Source organism: Lithobates pipiens, unplaced genomic scaffold, assembly GCF_037356315.1.
Source record: "Lithobates pipiens isolate NorthernLeopardFrog02 unplaced genomic scaffold, aLitPip1_a1.2 Scaffold_19, whole genome shotgun sequence".
Lineage (NCBI taxonomy): Eukaryota > Metazoa > Chordata > Amphibia > Anura > Ranidae > Lithobates > Lithobates pipiens.
In genome coordinates this window covers 16018503-16041024 of record NW_027507764.1, presented here as the reverse complement: position 1 = coordinate 16041024, position 22522 = coordinate 16018503, and the positions used below count along the sequence as shown (strand labels likewise).

The 22522-nt window shown below is 46.8% G+C and overlaps 1 protein-coding gene across 1 annotated transcript; it reads right to left on the bottom strand.

Annotated features, from left to right (window-relative positions):
* Nucleotides 1–213: 213 nt before the first annotated feature.
* Nucleotides 214–20980, bottom strand: LOC143997919 (fucolectin-like). The gene is made up of 3 exons (XM_077493740.1): nucleotides 20899–20980; nucleotides 17851–18133; nucleotides 214–949 (listed from the first exon to the last, which is right to left on the bottom strand). The coding sequence occupies exons 1-3, from the start codon at nucleotides 20969–20971 to the stop codon at nucleotides 781–783; spliced, it is 525 nt and encodes a 174-aa protein (XP_077349866.1). The 5' UTR covers nucleotides 20972–20980; the 3' UTR covers nucleotides 214–780.
* Between the last annotated feature and the right edge of the window lie 1542 nt (nucleotides 20981–22522).

Below are 22522 nucleotides of genomic sequence, written 5' to 3'. Positions count from 1 at the left end.
CAGTGATATATTTTTTGCCTTAGTAGACATGCCTGCTAAAGGAATTTTCTCTTCTTTTTTAAGAAAAGTTAGGATTTCCTTCCACTTTAATGACAGACCCCTTAACAATAATTCCATCTAATATTTCTTTTAACAAGATCAGTTACAATTGGCCTGAAGAGAAAAAATACATACAAAAAAAAACAAGGATGGACAACGCAGAAAAAAATAAGATAGTGTGAAAGAAACTTTATTGTCTTTAGTAAGCTCCTAAGTAAGGAAACACTATCATCACAAGAACAAGTTTGAACATCTGACATTTGAGGTTTCTCATCTCTTTCCGATTATCGTCACCAGGACAAATATACAAAGAAAATTTCCCCAATGAGGACACAGACAGCAGTGGTTCCAACCCTTCTACACTTCATCCAAAACTAGATGTTTTTAGCTAATTTTTAAGTGGTCTATTCATAAATGCTTTCCCACAAGAATCACGCAAACTTTATCCAATATTGACATAATTGGATTCAACTAGAAAGATGGGTGAATCCTTTGTGAAAGTTGGGTGACTCTTTGGTGGAAACATTTCTAAACTGTCCCCTACGTGTAATACACATTATGTTTATGTATAATGAAAATCAAATTATTGAAAGATGTCTGTAAAGAGTTTCTTAAAACAGGATTACAATGTACAGAGCAGAAAATGTCCTCTAGCTGGATAGGAGAACAGACGTATCATCAAGATGGACATGAAATTTGATGATGAACTTTAGGATTCCTTCTGTCGTGGTCCTCTGAGGTTTACCAGCAGACATGCTTCTCCTCAGCTACGGGGTCACTGTAGACCTCCACCTCGCACAAGTGCAGGAATTCATTGCGCCCCGGGATCACCACACTGACGTATTGACCCTCCATTCCATTACAGCAGAAAATTGTTGTGGCATCAGAAACTTGGGTGACCTTACCGCACCTGTGGAGAACAAACAAGGATCAATGGAATGATACAGAAATTACACTTGTTTACTTGGAGGAGGTTTACTAAAGGTGCCCAAAGTGTTCATTAATTCTATTGTCATAAAGGAAAAATAAACTGCGCTTGAGTGAAACAACTAAAGGGTGCAATAATCTATAAAAGAGGCAGCAGCAGTAAGTGAGATACACACACCTAACAATAAGGAAATACAAAAAGCTGCGCCAACAGGGAAATAATTTATACCTAACTACCCAGAGTAAAAAAATAAATTTTAAAGATTATAAATGGTTGATACATTCAAAATAAAAAATGACAATTAATATGATTTCTTAATTAGAGAGTTCATAAAAAAAGTCCATAAACAATCCAAAGTCACGATCCTTTATGAGGACACCACGGTGATTACACATACACGAGATGCGCACAAGTGCCCGTTACCATAAAGTGAGTGCGCTTACCAGATGGAAGCTTAATTAAAGCGTTATAAGTAAATCCTCAGTCTCCTCAATCTACTCCTCCTTATAGTGGATCAGCTGACCGTAGTGAAAAGCAGCATTCACATATAAACATCTCATTCCACGATCCCAAAAAATACTGTCAATGGCTCCTCTGCTGTTACTTCTATTAATGTCATCTCTTCCCTGCCACATGGAACTTCTTGTCTTTATTCCAGATTACTTCCTGTCTGTAACTGACATCACTTCCTGCTGTTACTTCTATTAATGTCTTCTCTTCCCTGCCACATGGAACTTCTTGTCTTTAATCCAGATTACTTCCTGTCTGTAACTGACATCACTTCCTGTGACAGGAAGTGATGTCAGTTACAGACAGGAAGTAATCTGGAATAAAGACAAGAAGTTCCATGTGGCAGGGAAGAGAAGACATTAATAGAAGTAACAGCAGAGGAGCCATTGACAGTATTTTTTGGGATCGTGGAATGAGATTTTTATATGTGAATGCTGCTTTTCACTACGGTCAGCTGATCCACTATAAGGAGGAGTAGATTGAGGAGACTGAGGATTTACTTATAACGCTTTAATTAAGCTTCCATCTGGTAAGCGCACTCACTTTATGGTGACGGGCACTTGTGCGCATCTCGTGTATGTGTAATTACCGTGGTGTCCTCATAAAGGATCGTGACTTTGGATTGTTTATGGACTTTTTTTATGAACTCTCTAATTAAGAAATCATATTAATTGTCATTTTTAATTTTTAATTCTATTGTCATGCCTGTTGGCCATTTAGGTTTCTCCAGGAGCCCGCCTGAAAAATTCTCAGATAGCAACCTCTACCTCCTTGCATTGTTTTTTTTTTTTTTTTTTAACAGAAGGAATGTTTATTGAAGTTGTAAAACATTATACATGAGAACAGTATATTCACATTACAAGAATCAGTCTCTCAACAGAAATAATAATGACAATTAAGTCTCCCTAGAGCCGTCCATGTTGATTAGCAATTTATCTCTTGCTGCATAGTGACTACCATTACCAGCATTTCAGCCTCCTATTGCATCCGGCAGTGGGAACATGTTATCAGCTAAGTATGGGACAGTACCTATACATTGTGAACTCCCACTGTTATGCTACCTGCAAGGGAAAAAAAGAAGGAGAGGGAGAGAGGTGGGGGGGAAGGAAGTCAGGAGGGGGATGGAAAAGAGGAGAAAAGAGGAAGGGAGAGGAGAAGGAAGGGGAAAGGAAATAGGAGGAGGGGGGGAAGGGGGAGAGAAACAAAGAGGAATGCCACATAGAGATTTACCCATCTTCCCTCCAACAGAGCAGAGGTGTACCCTATTCGGGAGCATGTCTTTCCATGCTAGCTGTTACTCAGTCCTTGGCACCACTCAATATGGCCAAATCCAACTAGATCATAATATGTCTAGCCTGCACTCAGGGTGCCCACATTTTTTCACATTTTTGGGGGCAGTTCCGTCCCATATATGTAAGTTTGTATAAGGGAAGAATGGCATTTATAAGTGCCTTCCATGCCGAGGGTTGAGGGGGCTCTGGGAGCTTCCATTTGGACAGTATAGTTTTTCTAGCATAATAGGTCGCATAAAAAACAAATAGTCCAGTATGTTTGGTAGTATTCAAATTGTCAGTAATGCCCAATAAAAATATCAAAGGATCATTGTCTAACGACAGACCAGCAACCCTATTCATGTCAGCAATCACTGCCCGCCAGAATGCTTGAATGAGAGGACATTCCCACACCATGTGGATAAAGGTGTCCACCAACTGCCTGCATTTGGGGCAAATATCCGCAACACCTGGGTAGATTCTGGATAGTTTGGAGGGAGTGTAGTACACTCTTTGTAGAAATCTGAGCTGGAAAAAGCAGTCCCTGGCCGATATCATAAGTGGAATGCATTGTCGTAAGCCCCCGGTTCAGTCAAAACAGGAATATCCTTTTGCCATAGTTCAAACCGCTTAACTGTACCAGAGACGACCCTGCAAGTGAGTCTCAAGTATATGGAGTATAATGTAAGGCCAATCTCAGCTGCTATTAGGAGGGACTCGACTGAGTGCACAGCAAGAACAACCCCATCCAGAAACTGCGCCCTAAGTTGCATGTACCTGAAGTACATCCACGGTGGCAAATGAAATTGCCGCCTGAGCTCCGCCAGGGAGAGGATTCGTCCTCCGAGCATTATGTGGTTAAGTTTGGTGATCTGGAATCTAGCCCAGACTTGGGGGTCTGGTACAGATTTAAGATGCGGCAAAGAGGGGTTCCCCCCGAGCGGAGTGTGAGCAGACATGGTACCTACATAACTGAGACATTTAGTAACCTGCTTCAAGGTCAGCAATGTTGTCTTCTTGGGAGTAGTCACCTGAGGGCCATACTTAGGTCCTCGGTACACAAGATTGTTGAGCTCAGAGTAGGATCCCATGTTTACTGCCAGATTTGAAGTAACTTGAGTAAGCCACCATCTCACTGTAACCAGTTGCGCAGCCCAGTAATATTTCTTGGAAGAGACAACCCACCTTCAGTTAGGGACATTTGCAATTTTAATCTAGCAACTGACTGAACCTTCCCAAATAAATGAGGAGACTAAGTTTAGCGAAGAAGGCCGCAGGTATAGGGGTCTGGGGGTTGTCGGAACACATAGAGGAATTTGGGGAGAAAAGTCATCTTAATAAGATTAACTCTTTCCACTGGAGTGAGCGAAAGATTCTTCCATACCCCACATTTACGAGTAAACTGTTGAAAGACAGGATATAGATTATCATCAATGTACTTCCTTGGGTCCCTCTGGATGTAAATACCCAAATATTTGAAGTGGGATACCTGTTGCAAGGGTGGTTGTGGGTCTATTAATTGAAAGCTTGGAGAGAGTGGCTGTAAATATAGCAGCATGTAGTCTGCATACATTGATACTTTCTCAACCAGAGGGGGAAAAGAAATGCCCTGAACTTTTCCAGAAGTCCGCAAGAGCTCTGCCAGCAGCTCGATTGCCAACGCAAAAAGGGCTGGAGACAGAGGACAGCCCTGTGTGGTTCGTCGGTGGAGTGGGAAAGAGGGTAAAAGTACACCATTTGTCCAAACCCTGGCTGAGGGGCCCGAATAGAGCATCTGCAGCCAGGAGATATAGTTGGGCCCAAAACCAAACTTTTGAAGGACAAGCCACAAGTATTCCTACTCCACTGAGTCAAAGGCCTTTTCCATATCCAGTGAAGCAACCGCCTCTGTACCCCCCCCCAGCCATGGTATCAGTACCTTTTCCTGGAATAAACCCAGTCTGATCTCTGTGGACCAAAGATAGAATAACCTTGCACAAGGGATTAGCCAGTACCTTCGCAAGGATCTTTGCTTCTACATTGAGCAGTGAAATGGGTCTATAGGTGGAGCATAATTCGGAGTCCTTACCATGTTTTTGTATTACCACTATTACAGCCGCTGAAATCGAGGGGGGGGGGAGAAGAAGTCTCAAAGGAGGCCAAGAGCACCTCCAGCAACCTACAAGCCAGTATTTCCACATGGGCCTTATAGAACTCTTCTGGGAGACCATCTTCTCCCAGTGATTTCCCTGCCTGCATAGAGCCAATGGCCTGCTGCAACTCCTTGAGGGTGAGTCCAGTCTCCGGCGGGTCTCTTCCATCAGAATCGGAAGTTGAACACCCTCCAAGAAAAAAAAAGCCTGGAGTTCCGCTGCGGAGTATCTAACCCTGGAGGAATAGAGGTCTCTATAGAAAGAGGCAAAACAAGCATTTATGCCTCCAGGGTCTGACACCAGCTGTCCATCAGAATTCTTGATGTTGGCCATTCCCGTTGAGCTGATTGCTCTCTGGACAGCCATGCCAAGAGATGGCCAGTCCACTCACCCTGTTCGAAGACCCTTTGTGACTGGTGGAGTAGCAGCTTTTTGGCTGACATGGTCCGCAGTAGTATTACCTCGCGTAGAGCACACTGCAGGTATCCACGTGTCACTTCATGTCTAGTATGCACATAGTTTTGTTCAAGTGTAGCAGCCCTCTGTTCTGCCATGTCTAAGTCTTGCCCAGACTGCCGTCTAACCTGTCCTATCTTCTGTTGGTTGTACCCTTGTACATGAACTTTGAATTCTTCCCAGCTAGTGATGGCCGAACGGTTCGCCCGGCGGTCGTTTCGCGGCGAATTTCCGACTTTCGCCGTCCGCGGGTTCGAACGCCTTTTTCCGTCGTTCGCCCCGGCGGACTTACGTGTTTAATGTATACAAGAACTTTAACCTTTCGTGACACGTTTATCATGTGTTACAGGACAACCAATTGAGACATGACAGCTCATGGACACTTGGACATTCCCCCTAACCTATAAATACACCCGATCCGGTGGCCATTTTACATTCTTTCTTCTGTCACTGTAGGGAAAGGATCCTGTGTGGAGTAGGGACAGAGAAAACGCTAGCTATTTGGTACACAAAAGTTCTTTTCAGGACTGGTATAGGTGTTAGGTCAGCAGCCTGAGTTTCTTTTGTCAGTTTAGATAAAGGGACAGAGCGCTGTATGCTGCTATTTTAGGGACAGCTCAGCCAGATTAGTCTTTCTTCATCATCATCATCATCATCATCATTAGCTGTTACTATCAGGTCCACAAAAGAGCTGTTCCAGCTAATCGTTCCAGCCTACTCTTTTTTGCCAATTTGTATAGGGACAGGCAGGAAGCAGTGTGTCAGGCAGTGAGGATAATTTTAAAGACTTGCTGTTACTATTAGTTCCACAAAGGTTCTTTTCAGGACTGGTATCAGTGGTACGGTAATAGGCTTGTACACGTATAATATTCTTTCTTCCAAATATAGAAAGAATATTATACTTGACTGCTGCCCTTCTGCTGCAGTCTGCTAATCATTCACAACTCACTTGTTCCACAAAGCTCTTTATCAGGACTGGTAACTTGGTCTGTCTAGGGTGCTACGGTACATAGGCTTGGGTGCGGTACAGTCTGCTGTTCTGTAAGGACCGCTATCGGTCCACAATACATAGGGTTGCCGTGCACTACTGCTGACCGCTGCCCTATACTGCAGCAGTCCTTCATTGGTATAGGGACTGACGTACAGTCTGCTAATCACTAACACACAACCTGCTTGGTCCACAAAAGTTCTTATAAGGACTGGTAACTTGGTATAGGGTGCTACGGTACATAGGCCTGAGTGCGTTACAGTCTGCTGTTCTGTAAGGACCGCTATCGGTCCACAATACATAGGGTTGCCGTGCACTACTGCTGACCGCTGCCCTATACTGCAGCAGTCCTTCAGCGGTATAGGGACTGACGCACAGTCTGCTAAACACTAACACACAACCTGCTTGGTCCACAAAAGTTTTTATAAGGACTGGTAACTTGGTATAGGGTGCTACGGTACATAGGCCTGAGTGCAGTACAGTCTGCTGTTCTGTAAGGACCGCTATCGGTCCACAATACATAGGGTTGCCGTGCACTACTGCTGACCGCTGCCCTATACTGCAGCAGTCCTTCATTGGTATAGGGACTGACGTACAGTCTGCTAATCACTAACACACAACCTGCTTGGTCCACAAAAGTTCTTATAAGGACTGGTAACTTGGTATAGGGTGCTACGGTACATAGGCCTGAGTGCGTTACAGTCTGCTGTTCTGTAAGGACCGCTATCGGTCCACAATACATAGGGTTGCCGTGCACTACTGCTGACCGCTGCCCTATACTGCAGCAGTCCTTCATTGGTATAGGGACTGACGTACAGTCTGCTAATCACTAACACACAACCTGCTTGTTCCACAAAAGTTCTTATAAGGACTGGTAACTTGGTATAGGGTGCTACGGTACATAGGCTTGAGTGCGGTACAGTCTGCTGTTCTGTAAGGACCGCTATCGGTCCACAATAGATAGGGTTGACGTGCACCACTGCTGACCGCTGCCCTATACTGCAGCAGTCCTTCAGCGGTATAGGGACTGACGTACAGTCTGCTAAACACTAATACACAACCTGCTTGGTCCACAAAAGTTCTTATAAGGACTGGTAACTTGGTATAGGGTGCTACGGTACATAGGCTTGAGTGCGGTACAGTCTGCTGTTCTGTAAGGACCGCTATCGGTCCACAATAGATAGGGTTGACGTGCACCACTGCTGACCGCTGCCCTATACTGCAGCAGTCCTTCAGCGGTATAGGGACTGACGCACAGTCTGCTAAACACTAACACACAACCTGCTTGGTCCACAAAAGTTTTTATAAGGACTGGTAACTTGGTATAGGGTGCTACGGTACATAGGCCTGAGTGCGTTACAGTCTGCTGTTCTGTAAGGACCGCTATCGGTCCACAATACATAGGGTTGCCGTGCACTACTGCTGACCGCTGCCCTATACTGCAGCAGTCCTTCATTGGTATAGGGACTGACGTACAGTCTGCTAATCACTAACACACAACCTGCTTGGTCCACAAAAGTTCTTATAAGGACTGGTAACTTGGTATAGGGTGCTACGGTACATAGGCCTGAGTGCGTTACAGTCTGCTGTTCTGTAAGGACCGCTATCGGTCCACAATACATAGGGTTGCCGTGCACTACTGCTGACCGCTGCCCTATACTGCAGCAGTCCTTCAGCGGTATAGGGACTGACGCACAGTCTGCTAAACACTAACACACAACCTGCTTGGTCCACAAAAGTTCTTATAAGGACTGGTAACTTGGTATAGGGTGCTACGGTACATAGGCCTGAGTGCAGTACAGTCTGCTGTTCTGTAAGGACCGCTATCGGTCCACAATACATAGGGTTGCCGTGCACTACTGCTGACCGCTGCCCTATACTGCAGCAGTCCTTCATTGGTATAGGGACTGACGTACAGTCTGCTAATCACTAACACACAACCTGCTTGTTCCACAAAAGTTCTTATAAGGACTGGTAACTTGGTATAGGGTGCTACGGTACATAGGCTTGAGTGCGGTACAGTCTGCTGTTCTGTAAGGACCGCTATCGGTCCACAATAGATAGGGTTGACGTGCACCACTGCTGACCGCTGCCCTATACTGCAGCAGTCCTTCAGCGGTATAGGGACTGACGTACAGTCTGCTAAACACTAATACACAACCTGCTTGGTCCACAAAAGTTCTTATAAGGACTGGTAACTTGGTATAGGGTGCTACGGTACATAGGCTTGAGTGCGGTACAGTCTGCTGTTCTGTAAGGACCGCTATCGGTCCACAATAGATAGGGTTGACGTGCACCACTGCTGACCGCTGCCCTATACTGCAGCAGTCCTTCAGCGGTATAGGGACTGACGTACAGTCTGCTAAACACTAATACACAACCTGCTTGGTCCACAAAAGTTCTTATAAGGACTGGTAACTTGGTATAGGGTGCTACGGTACATAGGCTTGAGTGCGGTACAGTCTGCTGTTCTGTAAGGACCGCTATAGGTCCACAATAGATAGGGTTGACGTGCACCACTGCTGACCGCTCACCTATACTGCAGCAGTCCTTCAGCGGTATAGGGACTAAGAGTTTTGTCACAGGGTCATTTAAAAAATGACATGCAGAGGAAGAGGCAGGCCCTTCCGCAGGGGTGGTAGGGGTAGGGCAGGAGCAACAGGCTTGAGCCAAAGTGGGAAGTTGCAGAAGGTGCGTTCAATTACTTTAAAGGATGCACCAGACTTGGTTGAGTGGCTCGCTCAGCCTTACTCTTCTGCACCCTCCTCATCCTCTCGATCTGCACCCTCTTCTTCACTCTCTGCTATGTGCACCCCCAAAGACACTACCACCAACAACACGACCACCACCACCACCACCACATACCTTCCGCTTGAGTCACTGGAATTATTTTCCGATCCATATCAAGAGGACATTTCTGATGCGCAGCCACTCTTGGTATTGGATCAGGAAGAGGAGGTAGCAACAAGCGCTACTCAGCAGTCTGACGCCAGTACCCAGATCAGCCCAAGGAGGAGGTTGGTCCCCGGTGTTGCTGCCTACTCTACTTATAGCGGTGGGGAAGGTGACGTTGATGATGACGTGTCTAGTGATGTCACGTGGGTGCCCACAAGAGAGGAAGAGGAGGGGAGTTCAGAGGGAGATATGGACCAGCAGATAGGGAGGAGAAGCAGCAATGACTTACATTGCACAGCAGGGACAAAGCAGACTGCAAATGTATCAGGAGCGAGTCATCGACCATGTACGGTCACATCTGGCGCTCCCAGGACACCGGCACATGGCTCCGCAGTGTGGGCTTTTTTTAACGTGTCCGCTGCTGACAATAGCGTTGCCATCTGCAATCTTTGCAGTCAACGCGTTAGTCGCGGTAAGCCCAATACTCACCTAGGGACGACCGCCTTAAGAAGGCACATGAGCAGCCATCACCGAGCCCAGTGGGAGCAACGGAACACACAAAGCCACACTGCAGGCTCTCACCGTCCAGCCTCGTCTTCTACTTCTCCTTCTCCTCTCTCCTCACAATTGTCCTCCACTCCACCTTCCATCACGCCAAGCTCACATTTTTCTGCAAAAAGGCAGGCTTCCGTGGGCCTAATGTTTGAGCGTAAAAAAATGATGACGCCGGATAACCCTCTTGCCCAACGGTTGGCGGCTGGCTTGTCAGAACTCATAGCCCGCCAACTACTGCCATATAAACTGGTGGACTCGGAGGCCTTTCGCAAATTTGTGGCCATTGGAACACCACAATGGAAGGTCCCAGGAAGGAAGTATTTCTCAGAGAAGGGCATCCCAGAGCTATATGGCCATGTTCAGCGGCAAGTGAATGTATCTCTGGCACACAGTGTCGGTGCCAAGATACATCTGACCACAGACACGTGGTCTAGCAAACACGGGCAGGGAAGGTATATCAGTTTTACTGCCCACTGGGTGAACCTTCTGACGGCCGTCAAGCATGTAACCCGTGGCACCCGTGTAGATTTGGTTTTACCGCCACGGATTGCATGCAGGCCTGACTCTTCTTCTCCTCCTCCTACTCCATCCTCCTCCCTCTCCTCCTCAGCTGCCTCCTCCTTTTCCGCTGCTAGCGTCTCTTCCACTGCACCGCCCAAGCTCCCCAGAACCTATTCCACATGCCAGGTGAGACGTTGCCATGCCGTGCTGCGTCTGTTGTGCCTGGAAGCAAAGAGCCACACTGGCCCGGCACTCCTTTCAGCTTTGCGTTCACAGGCAGATGAGTGGCTAACACCGCTCAATTTGACAGTTGGTAAAGTGGTGTGTGACAACGGTGCCAATCTGCTTAGCGCATTGAAACAGGGCAAAATCACGCACGTGCCGTGCATGGCACACGTCTTAAACTTGGTCGTGCAGCGATTCCTTGTCAAATACCCTGGGGTCCAGGACATCTTGCGGCAGGCAAGGAAAATCTCGGCCCATTTCAGAAGATCTTACACGGCCATGGCTCGCCTTGCTGACATTCAGCGGCGACACCATCTGCCGGTCAGACGTCTTATTTGCGATTGCCCGACGCGATGGAACTCAACCTTCTATATGCTTGATAGGCTGCTCCAGCAGAAACGTGCAGTTAACGTCTACCTGTATGAACTCTGCGAAAGAAACGGTTCTGGGGAGCTGGGTTTTTTTTCACCGCGCCAGTGGCTGCTCATGCGCGACACATGCAGACTTCTGCGGCCATTTGAGGAGATCACCAAACTGGTCAGTCGCAGCCATGGCGCCATCAGTGACATGGTACCTTATGCCTTCTTTCTGGAGCGTGCATTGCGTCGTGTCATTGATCAGGCTGTGGAGGAGCAGGAGCGGGAAGATGAGGAAGTCGCAATGCTGGATGAATTCCCAGGGGGGGCTACTCTATCTGAGACAAGTCAACAACAGGAGTCTGATGAGGAGTCAGAGGAGGATGGTGCCGGGGCGGATGAGCAGGAGCAAGAAGAGCATGCTTTAAACCTTTCTGGGATCCCTGTTGTGCGAGGATGGGGAGAGGAGAATGAAGAGGACGACATTATCCTGGATGATGAGCAGGAGCCAGGCCACCACACCGCTTCCACTTTAGTGCAAATGGGGGCCTTCATGCTCCAGTGTTTTAATAGGGACCCCCGTATAAAAAGCATGAGGGTCAAGGACCAGTACTGGGTGGCAACGTACTTAGACCCCCGGTACAAACACAAAATGGCGGAAATGTTACCGCCGTCGCAGAGGGCTGTCAGAATGCAGCACTTCCAGGCCTTGCTTCGAGAAATGCTGCATTCTGCTTTTGCGTGCGCTGGCAGAGGAGCAATTCCCACTCCCAGAGAAGGATTTGCGGGTACCAATCCAACAGCGCCTGCAAGAAGAGGCCGGTTTGAAGATGTGTTGGTGACTTCGGATATGAGGTCATTCTTTCAGCCGACCCATCGACAGGTGTCATCCGGATCCAGCATCAGGGAACGCCTAGACCGTCAGGTGTCCGACTACATTGGGTTAACGGCCGATGTGGACGCTCTGAGGAGTGATGAACCCCTAGACTACTGGGTGGGCAGGCTTGACCTCTGGCCAGAGCTTGCCCAATTTGCAATCGAACTGTTGGCTTGCCCCTCATCCAGTGTCCTGTCCGAAAGGACGTTCAGCGCAGCAGGGGGGATTGTGACCGATAAGCGTACTCGCCTAGCTCACCACAGTGTTAACTACCTCACATTTCTAAAAATGAATGAGGCATGGATCTCGGAGGAATTCAACACATGTGATCAGTAGACCATGTATATGTCTATAAACAATTTTTGGAATCAAGCACACAGACCTTCTTAATTCATTTGGCTCACTTCCCTGACCCAAAAAAGCACACCGTACTATATGCCCCTACCCTCCTCTTTGAAGAGGTTGAGCGGTGTCATATTTCTACTGGGGCTGCTTATTATGAGGGGTTCCCACCATCCCTGTGCTGTGCTGACTTCCTCCTGGGTGTTCTTATTATGAGGGGCTCCCACCATCCCTGTGCTGTGCTGACTTCCTCCTGGGGGTTCTTATTATGAGGGGATCACACCATCCCTGTGCTGTGCTGACTTCCTCCTGGGGCTGCTTACGGTGCTGCTGTCAGCGCTGTATGTCACGGAGCTGCTGTCAGCGCTGTATGTCACGGAGCTGCTGTCAGCGCTGTATGTCACGGAGCTGCTGTCAGCGCTGTATGTCACGGAGCTGCTGTCAGCGCTGTATGTCACGGAGCTGCTGTCAGCGCTGTATGTCACGGAGCTGCTGTCAGCGCTGTATGTCACGGAGCTGCTGTCAGCGCTGTATGTCACGGAGCTGCTGTCAGCGCTGTATGTCACGGAGCTGCTGTCAGCGCTGTATGTCACGGAGCTGCTGTCAGCGCTGTATGTCACGGTGCTGCTGTCAGCGCTGTATGTCACGGAGCTGCTGTCAGCGCTGTATGTCACGGAGCTGCTGTCAGCGCTGTATGTCACGGAGCTGCTGTCAGCGCTGTATGTCACGGAGCTGCTGTCAGCGCTGTATGTCACGGAGCTGCTGTCAGCGCTGTATGTCACGGTGCTGATGTCAGTGCTCTGTATTACGGTGCTGCTGTCAGTGCTCTGTATCTCCTGCACCCTCTTGTTTGCCTACCCTGGTCCCTGACCTTCCCTCTCCTCCATTGCCTTCATTAGCTCCATAGTCCTGAATTGTCAGAACAATTTCCCAAATAAAAAAAAAATGCTTGTAGTTATCGATCCCAAATTCACCTCATACATGTATTATGCTATTGTCCAGGTGGTGGGACTACGTGCTACCCCCTAATAATTACCCCGTGGCCGCAAATTCGACCTAAAGGTTTGCGAAATTCGCCTCCCATTGAAGTCAATGGAGCCCGCGGCGAACGGTCGTTTTCGCGAACGTTTGTGTCCGTTCGCGTTTCGCGTTCGCGAAACGTCCCGTCGGAAGTTCGTCCATCACTATTCCCAGCTAGAGGGTGGGTTGGTTGCAGGGGGATTATAATTCCAGTAACTAGTGATATCTGCCTCGGCCTCAGGGGCAACCCTTTCACCCGAGATCCAGAAGCGGAATAGACGCCACAGGCAGACGGTGGGATCCTGGCAAACATTCAAGCGTAGCGGGACAGATGTGTGGTCAGATATCCCCCTCGGTAGAATAGATATTTCCTGGACCTTTCCCTCTTGCATTTTTGCAAGGATGTGAAAATCATTGTTTTTCACTCTTGTAATGTTGGAAGTGGGGAGTGAAATTTGAATAGTTTCCACATCGTTGCGACAAGATAGTACATGGGGGGGTCAGGTTTTTGGAGGGATCTAAATGTCCTACAGATACAACTATAATGATAATGATTATTTTACAAAGCTGCACACCTTTTTAATATCTACTAAACCCCATTGACTGCATAGGTTATTTTCTAGAAAAAGTGAACTTAGCCTTTAAAAAGCACAAAATCATACAATAACTAGGCAATGACCAGACTGATTTCTGGGGGACTGACTTAGTCTCACCAATTGAACCAAACCTATTTACCCACTTGATTCCCCTGGACATTTTTTCCCTAAATCCCCTTGCGTCCCAGAGTCTTTTCTCTGTTGATGTCTTGGTTCTGTATGGTATAGTTTGTTGGATTTATAGTCTATTCCAGGGGTCTCCAAACTTTCTAAGCAATGGACCTGTTCGCTGTCTTTCAGGCTTTAGGAGGGCCGGACTGTGGCCATTGGAAGTAGAAAATGCCCTGGTGTCAGTGCCCCATCATTGGTTTTATTGGGAGGAATAGTGCCCCATTAATATCTATCAGTGAAATGAATAGTGCCCCATTGATGGTGTCAATAGGGGAAAGGTGTCCCTTGTGAAAATTTTATGGAGATGTATTTAATATCTATAGTCATAGGGTCTCCCAGTGTTGGTTCTCCCACAACCCGCTCTAAAGAGCTGACTGGGGCAGACTGACACTGGTTGAGATCTGTTAGGTAGTGGAAAACTTCCTGAGGTTGGAGAGAGGTGTTTGCAGAGTGAGGATATGTCTGCCGGTGAAAGGGCCCCTGTGCGATGCACAGAACGATTATCTGGGGGATGTGTTCACTCTGCAAAGACATTATCGGTTTAGCGGATGTCACCCCTGTATGCCTGATCAACATAATTTGGGTGCCATGGCGTACACCTGCAGATAAGCTCCCATCAGCAAGAATGGTAGTCATTGGTTGTTGTATAAACTCATATCCTGTGTTGTCATATCCTGTGTTGTCATTTCCCATGGAGGAAGCGGTTGGCTGTTGGAGCCAGGACTTCCCGTTTGTGATTTCTTTTGTTGTCTTTGAATAAAAGAGCCAGTGCACTGCTCGGCAGGGGGTCATGCTGAGATGAGGACGTAAGCATGGTCATGTCTGTTTACTGGGGAAATGCCGGAGACATGGGTTAAAGCGGGAGTCTGCATTTTTTTTTTTTAAAAGCCAGCAGCTACAAATACTGCAGCTGCTGACTTTTAAAATAGTGACACTTACCTGTCCAGCGCGCCCGCGATGTCGGCACCCGAAGCCGATCTCTCGATCGTCTCTCGGGTGCTGCCGCCGCCATCTTGGGTATGGGAATCAGGAAGTGGAGCCTTTCGGCTTCATTTCCCGGTTCCCTACTGCGCATGTGCGAGTCGCGCTGCGCAATAAGGATGGACCCGCTGCCTCTGGGAGCTGTGCGTTTCCCAGCAGGCAGCGGGGGACTTTCGGAAAGGGGCGTAATCTACGCCCCTTTCCGCAGAGAGCTATCCCGCAAGTGGGTGCAGATACCTGTACTGTACAGGTATCTGCACCCCCCTCCCCCCTGAAAGGTGCCAATTGTAGCGCCGGAGGGGGGGAGGGTTCCAATGAGCGGAAGGTCCACTTTAGGGTGGACCTCCGCTTTAAGTAACATGCATTATACCATTAGACGGATAGGGTGTGTGTTAGCGCAGGTGAGATGGATTATGGACAGCGTATAGCCAGGACCTTATGGAGCAAATAAAACCTTCTTCACACTGGCAAGAAAGGGGGAGACCGGATCCCAGTCCAGGACATCAAACTTTGTTGTCCTGAGACAAAGGGGTATGTTTTCTCTGTCCGATGCTTTAGGTAGGTTCTGCTTTTTCATCTTTTGATATAATGCTGGGGTTTTTATTGTATGTTTGTTATGTGTAAGTAACCGTATGTTGTGTATGATTTGTCAGTATTGATTGGGATTATTTGCCTCGCTATGGGACCCATTTAATGAAACCTGGAATGTGTGTGTGACTGAGCAGTTTGATTTGGTTTAACGGGGGAGGGGCAGCCAGGCATGGCTTTCCCATCACTAACAATGGGGAAAGTTGGCTACTCTCTGTGGAGAATAGCATGAGGGGAGCTCTTTTTGAGATGAAAACATCATGCATGCAAGCATGCAGTTATTTGGGAACAAGAGTGTATGTTTGAGCCGTGTTATGGGGCGTGGTTGTTTGATTGGAGAGCCTATGTTGTTTGGCTGGCCAAGGTTCCTAGTAGTATATAGCCTAAAATGTTTGTAAGTGTTCATGTGGTGTCTCAAATGTGTAATTTTGTGGGGAGAAGGTTATGTTTCTAGTGAAGAAATCTTGGTTTGTGCTTGGTTTTGGTGGGATCAGCAACTGCATTTCATGTGTTGGTGTTTTAGTATATATGTGGGTAACACCAGGTCAAACGAGCTTGGACAAATGAATCCTCGACCCCACAGGAACTGTGCGACAGATCACCGATGGTCTACCAGTCAATGGAGGGGCTGTAGGTCCCTTCATCAATGGAGGAGGGGTCAGCGCCGTCTGAAAGGTTCAAAATTTTCTTCCAAAGGTCCCAATGGAAAAAAAGATGATCTCCAACCAATAATATTCAATATTCAATAATGGCGAGAAAACTTGGAGATCATCTCTTTTCAATTGGGACCTTTGGAAGAAAATTTGGAACCTTCGAGACGGCGTTGACCCCTCCTCCATTGACGAAGGGACCTACAGCCCCTCCATTGGCTGGTGGACCATCGGTCCACACACGGACACACGGAAAGTCCGGCGATTGCTAGCGCGATTACTTACAGCACGTACGACGGGACTAGAAAAAGGAAGTTCAATAGCCAGTAGCCAATAGCTTCCTTCTCGTACTTGCTTCTGAGCATGCGTCATTCTTAGTCCGCCGGACTAGCATACTTACGAACGTATTGTCCGCTGAAACCCAAGTTTACGCTGAAAAAGTCTGCTGAAGCCCACACACGATTGGATTGTCTGGTGAAATGCGGTACAGCGGACTAAGTACACCGGATAATTCGAACGTGTACATTAGAAGAAGTAAATGGGACACAGGGTTCTCCTTTGATGCAAATTGTGGGGGCTCCAGAATATCTGTTCTGAGCAGAGAAAATTGTGTTTCCAGTCTTTTTCGGGTTTTAGAATTCTTAGATTGGGTTCTGGAGTCCAGAGACTTCAAAGAGTTGAGGAAAGGAAAAAGCCTCTAACCCTGGGTTGAGGTATTACTGAAGGCCAGCAGGCTGTTTGGGGAGGTATGACCAACCTGCATAATCATGGGCCTGACATTGATTTAGGGGTCTACCCGGGAGACAATATGTCCCTGTCCAGCCTCAAGGGAGTGGGATAGAGAAGCAGGGAGCTGCAAGAGAAAGAGCCGAGAGTAGCAGGGCTGCACATAAGCACAGCGGTGCTGAGAGATGATGCGAGGGACCAGACTAAAAACTAGAGTTGCCACCTCATCCCTTTAAACCCGTGCACAAATGAATTACACAGGTTCTGAGGCTAATTTAAAGCAGATAAGGCAACAAGTGAGTTTAATTACCACCTTAGAGTGGAAGTTAACCCTCCTATCGTTTTCAGCCAAGGAAGCTGCCATCTTGGCCTCCCTTTAATCTTTAACTGCCATGAAGCTGCACATGTGATCAGTTGCGACACCAGCCATTGGATGGTTTGATAGCTTGGTTGAGCGCACAACCAATGTGACAGTTAACATTTCCGGCATGCCATGTTTTTTCAAACTGTTAGATCGATGGGTTTACTTCCGCTTTAATCAGCCACAGAACCTGTGTAATCAATATGTGTTCGGATGTAAAGAGATGAGGTGGCAACCCTACTAAAAACCTATACTTGAGGCCTGAGAAGTAGTTCTGCAAGAGGAAGCCAGGAGGCTTAATATAAATTGTATTTGTGTTTAATATGATGGTGGGACCCCCTGTGAGGTCAACCCTTTTCTTAGAATGTTTACTTTCTCTTTAAATATATTCATAAGTAAAATCCAGTCATGCAGTAATGTCTCTTATTTTGGGTTCAGGGTGGTACATAGGACCTTTTGCCATTGAGCTTTTGTTTGCATCAGATGTGTTTTTTATTATCATACAAGTCTATGAGAAGGCAAAACTCTCTTGGAGTAGGTCAATGCAGATCAGAAAAGGTCAAATGTTCCTGTCAATGAATTCTGAATGATCTCTGAAGCCTCTCAAACTGATGCCATCGACACAAGCCCAAATCCCATTGACACAGGTAACTGTACAGTGTCCTTTTCCTGTGGTACTTACACCGGGTTGTTATTGTCTGAAGAATTTCCAATTCGGACCTCAGCGCCCATCATCCGGTTCATTGAGCCGTCTGTTCGTCCAGTGACTACAACGACATTCACTTTGTATTTCTGTTTCAGGTCTACCTTCCACCAGGGTGATGGGTCCGCATTTGTGTGGGTACAGAAGCCATTATACCAGTTGGTATCTATCACACCATCAATGGCCTTTTTAGCGTAACCAATTGGCTGGAGTGGATAATCAGAACTCTGTGAGGCTTCCCCGCTTCTGGCGATATTTGTGGCTGAAGAAAGAAAAACAAAACACACTCAGTAATTATACATCGTGTACAAAGACAGCATGGATTCATGAAAGACAGAAGTCGTCAGACAAACCTGATTTCTTTTTATAAAGGTGGTAAGTAAAACCTTGGACAGAGGGGTGGCAGTGGACGTGGTATACTTGGACAGAGGGGTGGCGGTGGACGTGGTATACTTGGGCAGAGGGGTGGCGGTGGACGTGGTATACTTGGGCAGAGGGGTGGCGGTGGACGTGGTATACTTGGACAGAGGGGTGGCGGTGGACGTGGTATACTTGGACAGAGGGGTGGCGGTGGACGTGGTATACTTGGACAGAGGGGTGGCGGTGGACGTGGTATACTTGGACAGAAGGGTGGCGGTGGACGTGGTATACTTGGATTTTGCAAAAGCGTTCGATACAGTTCCGCACACACGGCTCATGTGTAAGGTAAAGTCTACAGGTTTGGAAATATCAGTTTGTAGATGGATAGAAAACTGGCTAAAAGAAAGAATTCAGAGAGTCGTGGTTAATGATTCTTACTCTGAATGGTCTAAGGTTATCAGTGGTGTACCCCAAGGTTCAGTGCTGGGACCTTTATTTTTAATATCTTTATAAATGATATTGGGTCTGGGATCAAATGTAACATTTCCGTCTTTGCAGATGACACCAAGCTATGCAGTGGAATAACGTCCTTACAGGATGTCTCCAATTTACAAGCCGACCTCAGTGCTCTGTCTAATTGGGCGACTATGTGGCAGATGAGGTTTAATGTTGAGAAATGTAAAGTTCTGCACTTGGGGGCTAAGAATATGCATCATACATACTAGGGGGAGTACAACTGGGAGAATCCATAGTGTTGAAGGATCTGGGGGTTTTGGTAGATCATAATCTCAATAATAGCATGCAATGCCAAGCTGCGGTTTCCAAAGCGAGCAAAGTCCTTTCTTGTATTAAGAGAGGTATGGACTCCAGAGAGAAAGATATAATTTTGCCCCTGTACAGATCATTATTAAGACCTCATCTGGAATATGCAGTTCAGTTTTGGGCACCAGTTCAAAAAAAGGATATCTGGGAACTGGAGAACGTGCAGAGAAGGGCAACCAAACTGATAAGAGGCATGGAGGAGCTCAGCTATGAGGAAAAATTAGAGGAACTGAATTTATTTACTCTTGAGAAGAGGAGATTAAGGGGGGATATGATCAACATGTACAAATATATAAGGGGTCCATATAGTGAACTTGGTGTTGAGTTATTCACTTTACAGTCAACACCGAGGACAAGGGGGCACTCTTTACGTCTAGAGGAAAAGAGATTTCATCTCCAAATACGGAAAGGTTTCTCCGCAGTAAGAACTGTGAAAATGTGGCATAGACTCCCTGAAGAGGTGGTTCTGCCCAGCTCAGTAGATTGCTTTAAGAAAGGCCTGGATTGTTTACTAAATGTACGTAATATAACTGGGTACTAACATTTATAGGTAAAGTTGAAAATCCGATGGCCTCTCGGGGGGAATCAGGAAGGAATTTTTTCCCCTGCTGTAGCAAATTGGATCATGCTCTGCTGGGGTTTTTCGCCTTCCTCTGGATCAACTGTGGGTATAGAATTGGGTATATGGGATTGTATGATATTATATTTTTTTATTTTTTTGGTTGAACTGGATGGACTTCTGTCTTTTTTTCAACCTGATTAACTATGTAACAAAGTAGTTCCATTGTTCTAAAGGGGCCTTCACCAAAAAAAGAACTGTAAACTGCAATGTTGTCAATAATTTCACTGAGACCATCGGATTGATTTACTGGAGAGTGCAAAATCAGCATCCAGATAAATTTAGGGGTATACTTATTTTAACCAAATGAAAAATATGGATCATGAAAATTAATTTTTATGTTGGTTTTTCCAGCATATCACCTTTTTCGGTAGGCACTTGTAGTCATCCGCAGTGGCAATACAAGTGGAGGAGAAAGTCGAAAGGAAACTAGTTCCCCTATATTCTTCATAGTCACAAAGAGGTGGCATCTGATTGGATGCTGGCATCCCATATGGCATTGGTGGACATCTTGAGTCAGTAAGAATCTATTCAAGACCCTGGTTCCCGGGTTTGGTGTGCATTTCATGTGTGAATAGAGTAGGGACAGGTCACCCATCTGTCAGGGACAGTGATTGGCATCATGGAGAGATTCCAGATGAGTAGGGGGAAGTACAGGGACATGCCATCCTTCTTGAAATCCTCTGCACTTGGATATGGACTGGCCGGGCCACATTCCACCCCTCAAAACAGGCACCGTCAGCACACCAGAGTCCTTCCGCTATTACTCTTCGCTGTTTCATTCTGTGAGCGCTCCCAGTTGGGTTGCCTTCGCGCTGGGCATGTTGGGTATTCCTGAACTTCCATTTCAATACAATTCTGTTTTCTGCCACTGAACTCTGAGTGTTTACCACCCTGCACCTCCCCACACACTATTTCAATCAAGATCCAATGATGGCCTGTTCAAATGTTTAAAAAGTCAGCCACATCTATGGATTGTTTTTACATTTTTATGCGGCTATATTTTACTAAGAATAAGAGACAGGAATAGGCTGTATAAAAACTTTGGAATTGGTCTAGTTTTTCGGTGAGTGTTGTTGATACCTTTAGTGCATATCTCTTTAAAATACCTGAAGGAGTTCTTTTGATGACCTACCTGCTGCCATAAGTGTGTATTCAGACCCTCCTCCTCATCTAGCGCACCAAAGTTATTTTTATGTACTTTTTTACCTTTATATTATTCTTACCTCCAGGTGGAGGGCTGCAGCACCAAGCCAGACCCAACGACCCCAGGAAAAGCAAAGCCACCAAAGTCTTCATTCTGGAGGCGAAACCAACACACAAAGAGTCTGTTACTATAGTATGTTACACGAAAAGGTGATTCTGCATCTCTTCCTCAGTATCATCTCTTCTTTCTCTGGTACTTAGAAATAGCTTTTCTTAGTATTAAAATAAATTCTCTTTCGATCAGATCTGTAATTTCATTAACAGTGCCTTGAGAAAGTATTCATACCCCTTGAAATTTTCCACATTTTGTCATGTTACAACCCAAAAACTTAAATGTATTTTACGGGGATTTTATGTGATAGACCAACACAAAGTGGCACATAATTGTGAAGTGGAAGGAAAACGATAAATGGATTTCTACATTTTTTCTAAATAAATATGTGAAAAGTGTGGGGGGGCATTTGTATTCAGCCCCCTTTACTCTGATACCCCTAACTAAAATCTAGTGGAACCAATTGCATTCAGAAGTCACCTAATTACCGTATTTATCGGTGTATAACACGCACCGGCGTATAACACGCACCCCAAGTTTAGGAGGGAAGTTTAAGGAAAAAAACTTTTAGGAGGCAAGTTTAAGGAAAAAAACTTACATTTTAAATGCCCATCAATGTAGCCTTCCACTGTCCCCCTGCAGCCCTACACTGTTCTCCTGCAGCCCTACACTGTCGCCCTGCAGCCCTACACTGTCCCCCTGCAGCCTTCCACTGTCCCCCTGCAGCCTTTCCCAAAATTGCAGCATGGTTAGTTTTAAATTTACCGCCGCCACCGCCGAGATCTTCGGCTCCTCCCGCCGCCGCTGTCCAGATCTTCGGCTCCTCCCGCCGGCGCCGTCGAGATCTTCGGCTCCTCCCGCCGCCGACATAGACCGAGCCGAGCCGAGGGTACTCGGCTACTCAGCTCTGCTCGCAGTAACGCCCCCGTCCCGCCCCTTGTCCTGGCTCCTGTGATGGACACAACACCGGGCCAATGGCGGGACGTAAAGGCTAGGAGGCGGGACTGGGCGTGACTGAGGGCGGAGCCGAGTACACAGTACACTCGGCTCAGCTCGGTAAATGTCGGCGGCGCTCCACAGACAGCGCAGATCGGCAGATCGGCGGGGGGATCGGCGTATAACACGCACCCATGATTTCCCCCCGATTTTAAGGGGAAAAAAGTGCGTGTTATACGCCAATAAATATGGTAGTAAATAGAATCCATCTGTGTTTTAATTTAATCTCAATATAAATACAGCTGTTCTGTGAAGCCCTCAGAGGTTTGTTAAAGAACCTTAGTGAACGGACAGCATCATGAAGGCCAATGAACACACCAGACAGGTCAGGGATAAAGTTGTGAAGAAGTTTAAAGCAGGGTTAGGTTATAAAAAAAAATATCCCAAGCTTTGAACATCTCATGGAGCTCTGTTCAATCCATCATCCAAAAAAGGAAAGAGTATGGCACAACTGCAAACCTACCAAGACATGGCCATCCACCTAAACTGACAGGCTGGGCAAGGAGAGCATTCATCAGAGAAGATCCAAGAGGCCCATGGTAACTCTGGAGGAGCTGCAGAGATCCACAGCTCAGGTGGGAGAATCTGTCCACAGG